General features: G+C 43.4%; 1 protein-coding gene across 1 annotated transcript; it reads left to right on the top strand.

Moving 5' to 3' along the window:
- Window positions 1-1,335: 1,335 nt before the first annotated feature.
- NQO1 (NAD(P)H quinone dehydrogenase 1) lies at window positions 1,336-11,390 on the top strand. The gene is given in 4 exon segments (XM_060129807.1): window positions 1,336-1,375; window positions 7,683-7,847; window positions 7,958-8,088; window positions 11,085-11,390. Coding segments are annotated over 4 exon segments (642 nt in total).
- Window positions 11,391-12,015: the final 625 nt, after the last annotated feature.

The following is a 12,015-nucleotide window of genomic DNA, read 5'->3' as shown; positions in this document are numbered from 1 at the left end:
ACTTACATGATTCTGATTGGTTTGGGTCTTGGGGACCGTGGCTCTCAAATGCACTCCAGACACTCCTGCTTATAAAAATCATAGTTGTCTCCAGGTGTACTATATTTTCTCAAAAGTTTTTTTTTTAATTTATTTTTTATTTTTGGCTGCTTTTGGGTCTTCGTTGCTGCACGTGGGCTTTTCTCTGGTTGCTACTCTTCATTGTGGTGTGCAGGCGCCTCATTGCGGTGGTTTCTCTTGTTGGGAGCACGGGCTCTAGGCGCACGGGCTTCAGTAGTTGTGGTACATGGGCTTCAGTAGTTGAGCCTCACGGGCTCTAGAGCGCAGGCTCAGTAGCTGTGGCACACGGGCTTAGTTGCTCCGCAGCATGTGGGATCTTCCTGGACCAGGGATAGAACCCGTGTCTCCTGCATTGGCAGGTGGATTCTTAACCACGGCGCCACCAGGGAAGCCCTCAAAAGTTTTAAATGCATATTTGCAACTGCTAACCACCAAGCTAATGATTTCCCTAAGACTAGAATCTCAGAAGAGGATCAAAGAGAAAGACCGACTTAAAGAAAGTGAACACGATACAGCATTGTCAACTATGAATAAATACCACACACAGACTCAGCAAAAACTTCGAGAATTCCAGAGTTTAGCTTGGAGTAGCACTAGAGCCTGAACAATTTTTTTATTTTTTAAATCACATCTCTCAGGCTGAGAGTCTGATCAAAACGAGGCATTGTTTAAAACAAGACAACAGGGACTTCCCATTTCTGGGGTCCTAGAGTGGAAGCATCTGGGAGCGGCTGTTTCCCTCTAGGTTATTCCTTCTTCAGCTGTCTGGAGGGCACCAATACCTCTCCTGAAATACTAGGGTGAAAACTATTTCCTGATTTTCTAATTCTACAGAATGTTCTGTATTTATGTGTAACTTAGACAAAAAAAAGGGGGGGGAGCTAGTGAGGGAAAATGGGAAGATGTAGATCTTGTATAACTAGTATTAGCCTACCCAGCTAACCAAATCTCGAGGTGAACTGAATCATCCAGAGAACTTGTTTGCAAGTAACAGATGCATCCAACCGGCAGCACATTCTTTGAGGAATTCAGTGAGCCCAGAGAGTAGAAGCAGAATGCATGAAACTATTTGACTATTTGAGGGTCTGCCCTTATTATATTTCCAATAGGTTTGCCTTGATTGCTTATTCTTCCTGCCAAAACGATCATGCGGATAAGATGTCTATTACTGCTAAAGAGATCTAGACATGCTTTACATTGACATGATGAACCACAATCCCTTTCTTTCTGTGCCAGCTTTATCTTTTTTGTCATTAAGTTCTATGTTGGTCATCAATGAAACTGCAGGTTGACAGAGTACAGTTTGATCTGAGAGGTTAGTAAAAACTCCTGGTTTCAGATTGGCCTGAGTATGAAGCCAGAGAATTGTAGGAATGTCAGAGCAATAGATGGGGACAGAGGTCAGCCCCCGAGAGACAGGATGATCTGGCCACCAGAATGTACTCTCCACAAAGACAAAGATTTGTGTCTCTTTTGTACACTGATATATTCCAAATGCCTAGAGCAGTGCCTGGTGTGTAGTAGGTGCTCAATAAACCATGGTGGAGAGGCTGAGAGGATGGGTCAGTGAGAACATTAGCATTTCAAGGCAGGGAAAGAAGGTTGGCTAGTGTGGATGTGGGGTGGAAATAGAAAATGTAGGATGGTGAAGAAGGCACAAGGGCTTTCAGGACATAAAGAAGTGACACTGGATTGGGGGCATATTACTTAGGGCCTGAGATCTGAAAGGGAACCGGTGCAGGGAGAGAGAAGCACTAACAAGATGTGCTTAGCTGTGTTAGATGGTCACTTCTGTCGATGTGCAGGATAAGAAAAACTGAATGATAAACTAGAGGTACTGGTAATAATCCCGTTTGTCTTTCAAGACAGCTCAGATGGCAACTCCTTCTGAAGGCCTTTGCTGAGGGGTCAGCCCTGAAGTGAACAGTTTTCCTCTATTAGTTATTAGTGTATGTGTCTTACACCTTCCTTAGGGTAAATTTCAAGAAAGTCAAGCCTGTCATGTAGCTAGTTAAATGGCACGAAGGGAAACTGAACCCTCCAAGTCCAAAAAAACTCAGATATGGCCGTGAAAAATGACTTGGAAACAAGCAACTCGGGCTTATGCTTTGGTAGTAAATCTCTTTCTTTACCCGTATCTCTGGCAAATACACATGACCTTTCTGTTAATTGCAAATGAATGCTCTGTTAATTGCCTATTCATAGCCTTTGACCATTTTTCTACTGGGTTGTTTTTAAGAATCTATATATTCCAGATACTGAACTTTGTTGGTTATATTTCTTGCAAATATATTCTTCCTGTTTGTATCTCGTCTTACTTTTTTCTTATTTTTGAAGGTAACTGTCATGCCTATACTGTAGTTAGTAGATGGTAAGCTCTTTGAAAGCAAGGGATAGATGTCCTGATTTTCTCATTTTCTAGGAAGCGCCTTTATCTTTTACTGCTTACAAAATGCTTGTTAGGGCTTCCCTGGCGGCGCAGTGGTTAAGAATCCGCCTGCCAATGCAGGGGACACGGGTTCAAGCCCTGGTCCGGGAAGATCCCACATGCCGTGCAGCAACTGAGCCTGTGGAGCAACTAAGCCCGTGCACTGCAGCTACTGAGCCTGTGTGCCTAGAGCCCGTGCTCCGCAACAAGAAAAGCCACCGCAATGCACCATAACGAAGAGTAGCCCCCCACTCGCTGCAACTAGAGAAAGCTTGCACACAGCAACGAAGACTCAATGCAGCCAAAAATAAATAATTTTTAAAAACTGCTTGTTGGGCTTCCCTGGTGGCGCAGTGGTTGAGAGTCCGCCTGCCGATGCAGGGGACACGGGTTCGTGCCCCGGTCTGGGAAGATCCCACATGCCGCGGAGCGGCTGGGCCCATGAGCCATGGCCGCTGAGCCTGCGCGTCCGGAGCCTGTGCTCCGCAACGGGAGAGGCCACAGCAGGGAGAGGCCCGCGTACCACAAAAAAAACCAAAAACAAAGAAAAAAACTGCTTGTTAATGTTGATAAGTGAAAAAAATACATATATTGGGCTTCCCTGGTGGCGCAGTGGTTGGGAGTCCGCCTGCCGGTGCAGGGGACGCGGGTTCGTGCCCTGGTCTGGGGGGATCCCGCGTGCCGCGGAGCGGCTGGGCCTGTGAGCCATGGCCGCTGGGCCTGTGCGTCCGGAGCCTGTGCTCCGCAGCGGGAGAGGCCACGGCAGTGAGAGGCCCGCGTACCGCAAAAAAAAAAAAAAAAAAAAAAAAAAATATATATATATATATATATATATACACACACACATATATATATTTTTAAAAATATGTAGGTAAGGAGTAAGCCAAGAGAATAAAAACTGACAAAGCAGTATTTAGTAAACACTGATGTGACTAATGCAAAGATAAATCACAAAGAAAATGCATATCAGAGATTAATATACTCACATCGCTCTCAGTAGCGTTCAGTCCATGAGTTGATAAGAAAGGGGGGTGGGAATTTGTTGAGGCAGGCTCAGGAATTCCTTTCCATTTTCCCAGGCAGCGTCAGAAGCAGATATATCACTTCTGTAGCATTTAAATCCTCATCAAATTTATATTCCACCAAATCTGAGTTTATGGAGTCTGAAACGCCAGGACCAAGCTTGGAAATCCTCTATTTTGGCAAGCGCCAAAAGCTTGCCTGAAGCTTACACGTGGCTGAAGCTTACACGTGGCTGAATTTAAGCCAGTAGGAGCTGCCTACACCAGGTGTGGTTAATACTGAAAGCAGGGCAAGAACTGAAGCCTCACACATCCCTTTCTAGTTAATTTTCTTCAAACAATAGCGAAAAAAGTTGCAGGTGCATTCTCTCCCAGCTCCACCCAGTCGCTGCTGTTCAGAGTTCTTAAGGTATGAAATTGTGGCACCAATTTTCGGGAGAACGGTGGTGGTAAACTTCCTTTCTCTGGTACTCCTCCCCACGCCCTACACGTTGTTGCATAGATTTATCTATGTCTATATATTTTTAAATTATTCCAGCTTCACCACTTAGTATGTACATTTGGGTAACTGCTTAAGGTTTCTGTGCTTGTTTTCCCATCCATAATATGAGGATACTAATTCTGTTTACCTCATAGGGTTGCTGTGACAACTGAAAAAGAATACAAAGCACTTAGAACAGTGCCTAGCACGTAGTTAGCACCCTTTACATGCTGCTATCGCAAAAGTAAAGCAGGTTCGTTCTAACAACTTTATTAACACAAAGGAGGTCCAAGAAAAAGTTCACCTTTCCCCTCTGCCTCTACCCTCTTGCCATCTCTTACTTACCTAAGGAAACTAGTAACGGTTTCATGTGATCATTCCACATCTTTTTTCCCCCTCATACCAATATACTGCAAATCTACCTATATATATGGAGTTAATAAAAGTGGATTCACATTCACTCATTTTATCATTTAACGATATATCCTGGATATCTTTCAGGGTGACTATGTGTAGCTAACTCATTCTTGTTAAGAGCAAATATTCTGTAGTATGTGTGTATCGTAATATATTCAAATGTGCTCCAGAAATAGATTATCGGGGTTATGTCTAATTTTTGCCAATGACTAGAATGGTTCAGTACACATCCTTGCTCTTCCATCCTGATGCTTTCAGTCTGTAGGACAGATTCCCCAAAGTTGGACAACTAGATCAAAGATTTATATGCCTTTAAAATGTTTAAAGATTCAGCCTGATTACCTTCCCCAAAGGCTGAGGCAACTCATATTCCCACCAGCAACGTGCCAGTTTTCCTGAAATCTTTTTTTTTTTCATTTACCTCACCCTTCCCCGCCTCCTCCATCTTCTTCTTTTATTTATTTATTTATTTATTTATTTTTGGTTGTGTTGGGTCTTCATTTCTGTGCGAGGGCTTTCTCTAGTTGCAGCGAGCGGAGGCCACTCTTCATCGCGGTGCACGGGCCTCTCACTGTCGTGGCCTCTCTTGTTGCGGAGCACAGGCTCCAGATGCGCAGGCTCAGTAGTTGTGGCTCACGGGCCTAGTTGCTCTGCCGCCCGCGGGATCCCCCCAGACCAGGGCTCGAACCCGTGTCCCCTGCAGTGGCAGACAGATCCTCAACCACTGTGCCACCAGGGAAGCCCTTCCTGAAATCTTAAATTGCCCTTGATGTTATTTGTCTTAAATTGTTTTGCCAACTGATCGGTAAATAATGTCTCATTTTTATTTTATTTATTTTTTTGCTACACCACGTGGCATGTGGGATCTTAGTTCCCTGAGCAGAGATCAAACCCGTGCCCACTGCAGTGGAAGTGCGGAGTCTTAACCACTGGACCAGCAGGGAAGTCCCATGATGCCTTATTTTAATTTGCTTTTCCTTGCAGGCCTGACAGGGCACGTTCTCATTTGTTTATTGTTGTTTGCAATTTCCTTCCCTGAATCATGTGTTCATATCCTTGACTTTTTCTTCTATTGCATTGTCTTTTCCTAATTATTTGTAGGCATTCTTTAGGATTTTAACTCTTTGTGATGAGTTCTGGATATCTTCTCCTGATTGTCTTTTGCTTCTGTATATGGGACCTTTTGTTAAATACAAATTTTTGATGTTTATATGGCTTTATCTCTCAGGCTTTTCCTTCACGGTTTCTGAATCTCTAGTCTTTCTTAAAAAGTAGCCTCTGTCCAGAGGTTATACAAATTCTCCCTTTCATCCCATACTATTCTTTTTTTTTTTAAAGGTTTTTAAAATAACATTTATGGGGCTTCCCTGGTGGCGCAGTGGTTGAGAGTCCGCCTGCCGATGCAAGGGACACGGGTTTGTGCCCCGGTCCGGGAGGATCCCACGTGCCGCGGAGCGGCTGGGCCTGTGAGCCATGGCCGCTGAGCCTGCGCATCCGGAGCCTGTGCTCTGCAACGGGAGAGGCCACAACAGTAAGAGGCCCGCGTACCACAAAAAAAAAAAACACCCAAAACAAAACAAACAAAAAATAACATTTATGTCTTAAAAGTTAACATGTGCATAACAGGAAACCAAAAATCATTAGAAGCAAAAAACAAAGTTATCCATAATCACAAATAGTTTACTGTTTGATGTGTCCTTCTAGGTCTTGTTTATGTAGGTAGCTACACAACTAAGCATCCACTTTTATGTAAATAAGACCATACAGTTATGTATCATGCTTTTTCACATATCACGAATATCTACCATTTCAAAGTCCCAAAGCTATGAGTATTTTCACAACCAAGAATACACTATACCAACTCAGTCTGGAAGGGAAAAATGTAATCTTGCCTTTCTTGGCGACAAAAATTTCATAAAAGACAAAATGGCAACAGGCCTCTAGATAAAGATATTGGCAAGAGTTATGATTAAAATACTGCAATCCCTTAATGTTCGATTAAAAATGAGACATAAAGCAACAGAGTGCACAAAGCATCCTATACTATTCTTTTTTTTTTTTTGGTGGGTTTTTTTTAAAATTTTATTTATTTTTTTATACAGCAGGTTCTTATTAGTCATCAATTTTATACACATCAGTGTATACATTTCAATCCCAATCGCCCAATTCATCACACCACCACCACCACCACCCGCCGCTTTCCCCCCTTGATGTCCACACGTTTGTTCTCTACCTCTGTGTTTCAATTTCTGCCCTGCAAATCGGTTCATCTGTACCATTTTTCTAGGTTCCACATATATGTGTTAATATACGATATTTTTCTCTTTCTGACTTACTTGACTCTGTATGACAGTCTCTAGATCCATCCATGTCTCAACAAATGACCCAATTTTGTTCCTCTTTATGGCTGGGTAATATTCCATTGTATATATGTACCACATCTTCTTTATCCATTCATCTGTCGATGGGCATTTAGGTTGCTTCCATGACTTGGCTATTGTAAATAGTGCTGCAATGAACACTGGGGTACATGTGTCTTTTTGAATTATGGTTTTCTCTGGGTATATGCCCAGTAGTGGGATTGCTCCATCATATGATAATTCTATTTTTAGTTTTTTAAGGAACCTCCATACTGTTCTCCATAGTGGCTGTATCAATTTACATTCCCACCAACAGTGCAAGAGGGTTCCCTATCCCATACTATTCTAATAGTTTCATTTTTTAAAATGTAGATCTTTAATCTGCCAGCAAATTGTTGCTGTATGTGGTGTGTTAGTGGGATAGTTAAAACCCAAAACTTTAATACAATAGACACACTGAAAAGCGCACAAGTTCTAAGTGAATTTTCACAAACGGAAGACACACTTGTGTATCTGCACCCAGATCGAGAAATAGAATACGGCCAGCACCCCAAAAGCCCATTTGTCCCCTTCTAGTCACTATCCCCTGATGGAGGGTAATTGCTATACTGACTTCTAACACCTTACGTTAGTCTTCTAAGGGGATAATTTTATTTTCATGCAGATGGCTGTTTAAGTATGCCAACACCATTTACTAAATTAGCCACTGTTTTCCCAGTGAGTTAAAATGCCTCCTTTGATTGTTGGTACTTGTAAGGAGAAAATATATTTTTTGATGCAGTGGATGGATTGCATAACCCAAGGTCTAACAAAGTCACGTCTTCCATTATGGATCCCAGCTGGGCTCACCTGTAGCCAGAGCTTTGCTGGTTGGTGACTGATTTTCTCCATGTTCCTTGTGTGTGTCTAAATAGTTAGAAAAGCACTGATCCTACTGGCCCACTCAGAGAGGACATCCTTCAACTATGCCATGAAGGAGGCCGCCGTAGAGGCTTTGAAGAGGAAAGGATGGGAGGTCACTGTGTCGGACCTGTATGCCATGAACTTCAATCCCGTCATCTCCAGAAACAACATCACAGGTGGGAGCAGCTCTCCCCTTTAATTAGGTCTTTGTGGAACTTCTCGCCTGTGGGTTCTCTGGCCCCACCTTGGCCCTTCTGGCGTCAGCCTCTCTTTTTCCTCTCTGCAGGTAAACTGGAGGACCCCGGGAACTCTCAGTATCCTGCCGAGTCTGTTCTAGCTTATAAAGAAGGCTGTCTGAGCCCAGATATTGTGGCCGAACAAAAGAAGCTGCAAGCCACAGACCTTGTGATTTTTCAGGTGTGGCTAAGACATCAAAAGGGTGTTGGGACACTTGCGTTCTTTTTGTCCTACACCTGGCACCTAATTAGCTATGTAATCTTAGGAAAGTAACAGCCACTTGACTGCATTCTCTGTAGAGAAGGGTGATTACTTCAAAGGCGCAGTGTTACACAGATTTACAGATGTCGTGAATCTGGCTGTACTACTCTTTGAAAATATGACTGTGATGGCAGAGATGACATTTGAGCCTTGAGCTTTTTTTCCCTAGTATGTTTAATCTTTTTCTTCAGTTAGTTATTTCTTGTGGAATCACTCAAGTTTGCAATTCTCCCCCGCCCCCATCTCCATAAGCATCCTGAAATTAGTTTGTGGAGCTGCTATCTGGAGGATTTGGACTCCACAGAAAGTTCATTAATCCCCCTGAAGGGTCACTGAAAACGAGATACCTGAATTGGGCAGAGAATGATATTCATGTCCCCGTGGATACCCTGCAGAGAGTACATGGAGCCACTGCCACCAGTGGAGATGGAAAGCACTGCCTTCTTATTCTGTAAAAGAAAAGTCATTACCTTCCACATCTCCTTGGTGACAGGAAGTTTATGAAACAGCCCCAGGGGAAAGAACACAAAGGTCCCCCCTCCCATCTGTTGTTTATGTTACTTCATACATTGGCTCCTCTGAGCCTCACAGTATTGACTCTGCAGAAATACCAGCCTGGAAGATGGTACACAGAGGGGCAGGCCCAGGATTCCATACTCCTGGATGTGGCAAATCAGGTGAAGGTTGTCATGGTAACACAAAATCAGTGCTGACTGCTGGTGCCTAGGTGGAGTTATTTGTTGTTTTTTATCTATCTCCGCACACTGCTAGGCATGTATCTAGGCTTGTAATCCAGGAGCTCTAAAAATGTTTCTTGTATAGTTTTGGGTGTCTGCAAAATGAAGACAGACTGACTTTTTTATTACGGACAATTTCAAACATACATAAAGAAGAGAAAATAGTATAATGATGCATCCACCACCCAGCTTTAACTCTCAGTATCCCCTCACTCCTGTTTTTTCCTGGAGTATTTTAAAGAAAATCCTGAACATCATGTCAAAATATCTATGAAAATATCTATTAAAAATTTTGGGAGAGACATGCATCTCTCCCTAAGGGACCTGGAGCCTGATTTTGGTATCTAATTGTGCTCAAAACTCTGCCTCAGGACAGAATCTACCTAGAATCCAGGTGTTAGAAAAAGCAGAACCATCAACCTACCCAGAAAGGTCCCTTGTCATACACGGCAGCATACGAGTAAGCAAACTCCCCTATGAGCACTCACTCAAACCAGCCTTTCAGGATGGCAGGGACTCCAAACCACTGCAGGGGGAACTGTGGGGCAGAGGACAAAGAGGTCAGATGGGGAACACCCCCAAAAGAGAAGACTTAGGGTGCTTAGCTGCTGCCCATGATGTCACTGAGGGGCGAACTTTCTTCAGGACCTGTCATCCCTTCTGGAGGAGTTAGCACATTCAAGAAAAGAAAATTTTAAAGAAAAGAAAATTATTGTCCTTGGTCAGTCAACTTGACACTCCTGTTTCTGCCTAAAAATACAAATATTGGGTGGGTGTGAAGAAACACATGCAATAAGATTTGCTTCTATGAAATCACATTTGGCAGCCAAGTCTGAACAGCAAGGATTGCAGGCAAAGTTGGCTTCAGTGTGTGTTGCCTAAATCAATATTTTCCCAAGAGCTTGCTTTTGTGGGTGTGGTTTCAAAAATATGAAACCTGTACCTTGTGCTCACGGATTTAAAATCCTATCATTTAGAATAAACAGAACCACTCACATATGCAAACAAATGATCTGTGTGACTTAAGTTCATCAGGGAATTGCCATGAGAAAGACCTATTGGGCCTCTTGTCCTGGTAAAAGCTAAGCAAGGACATACCAGTATTTCTTCTTCTCCTTGACTCACCTAAAGGCAGTAACAACAGGAACATGCCCAGAGGTTAAAAAACAAAACTAGGACAGAGAAAGAATTTTTAAGACTTGATAGGTCTCTCTTTGAAGGGTGGTTGACCTACAGGAAAGGGGATAAGGAAGTAGAGTTTTAGGACACGACTGAGAATGAGACCTGTATTCTCACCCTGAATCTGCCAGTAATTTGCCTCATCAGTAAAAGAGGGGCTTGAGGTATCTCTAATAGCTTCTCACATTCTCACATTTATGATGCTCCAATTGTGAGGGGCCAGATCTGCAGCTTTTAGGATAAATGTGCAGGTTGTTTAGGCAAGTAGATTTGGTCCCTTGTGAATGTTCTACAGTCAGGGCTGAAAAAGAATTGGTTGGTTTGCCAGGTATTAAAAGTTTACTCTCTCAAGTTGTTCTTGGAGGGACTTCCCTGGTGGTGCAGTGGTTAAGACTCCGCGCTCCCAATGCAGGGGGCCTGGGTTCGATCTCTGGTCAGGGAACTAGATCCCACACGCATGCCGCAACTAAGGGTGTGCATGCCGCAACTAAGGAGCCCGCCTGCTGCAACTAAGACCCAGCGAAACCAAATAAATAAATAAATATTTTTTAAAAAGGGGCCACCTATAGGATTAGGGAATTAATATTAACATTGGAGAATAAATGGTAAGAATAATTTATCAAGACTTGTCTAGTAATGTAGGGAGGCAGAGAAATGCACATGTGCATGCCTTGGCAAGGGTCAGTTGCCAAGAAGCTGAAACTCACCCTTAGGTAATAGAACTTTGGGCACTTTTGGCAGAGAATGCCAGGCTGGCACAGTTTCAAGGTTTTCTTCATTCAAAGAAGAGCACAGCTGAATAGGCTAAAATAGGTAACAACTAGGTACAGAAAGCACAAGGTGAGAGGGTGGAGCTATGAACTAATTTTCCAGGGTGCCTCAGGCCTCCACATCAGAGTGTCCTGTTGGGAAACCCAGATTAACTTTTGTTGTTTGTATATGGTACAAGGTCTGTGGGGTTTGATCTGTAACTCACCTCTGTGCTTTGTGTATCCCCAGAGTGGCACTCTGCATTTCTGTGGCTTCCAAGTCTTGGAACCTCAACTGACATATAGCATTGGGCACACTCCCGAGGATGTCCGAATTCAGATCCTGGAAGGATGGAAGAAACGCCTGGAGAATATTTGGGATGAGATGCCACTGTATTTTGCTCCAAGTAGCCTCTTTGACCTAAACTTCTAGGCAGGATTCTTAATGAACAAGGAGGTACAGGATGAACAGAAAAATAAGAAATTTGGCCTTTCAGTGGGCCATCACTCGGGCAAGTCCATCCCAACGGACAACCAGATCAAAGCCAGAAAATAAGATTCACAAGACTTGATTTCCTTCTAAAATATAGCCAAATCTAGACTTCTTTCTTGGGGTTCCTTGACTTGCTTTAGTTTTTAAGATTTGTGTTTTTCTTTTGCCACAAGGAATGGATAGAACAGACTATATTCATACATTTTTGTATAGTTTTGTTAAACATAACCGATTCTGTTTTTTTTAAAATTATTTATTTATTTATGGCTGCGTTGGGTCTTCATTGCTGCATGTGGGCTTTCTCTAGTTGCAGCGAGTGGGGGCTATTCTTCGTTGCGGTGCACGGGCTTCTCATGTAGTGGCTTCTCTTGTGCAGCACAGGCCCTAGGCGCATGGGCTTCAGTAGTTGTGGCACGTGGGCTCAGTAGTTGTGGCACGTGGGCTCTAGAGCACAGGCTTAGTAGTGGCACACGGGCTTAGTTGCTCCGCAGCACGTGGGATCTTCCTGGACCAAGGCTTGAACCCGCGTCCCCTGCATTGGCAGGCGGATTCTTAGCCACTACGCCACCAGGGAAGTCCCAAATGTAACCAACTGCTATCATGGCAAAATCTGATTAGGCTCAAAAGGCCTCTCAGGCTTAGGACGTAAAGCCAGAGAGAAGGGTGTAGAAAGATCCCAGACAGTATT

This window comes from Lagenorhynchus albirostris, chromosome 19 (genome assembly GCF_949774975.1).
Source record: "Lagenorhynchus albirostris chromosome 19, mLagAlb1.1, whole genome shotgun sequence".
NCBI lineage: Eukaryota > Metazoa > Chordata > Mammalia > Artiodactyla > Delphinidae > Lagenorhynchus > Lagenorhynchus albirostris.
The sequence above is the reverse complement of the archived record's forward strand: the minus strand, read 5'-3'. Positions and strand labels throughout refer to the sequence as shown.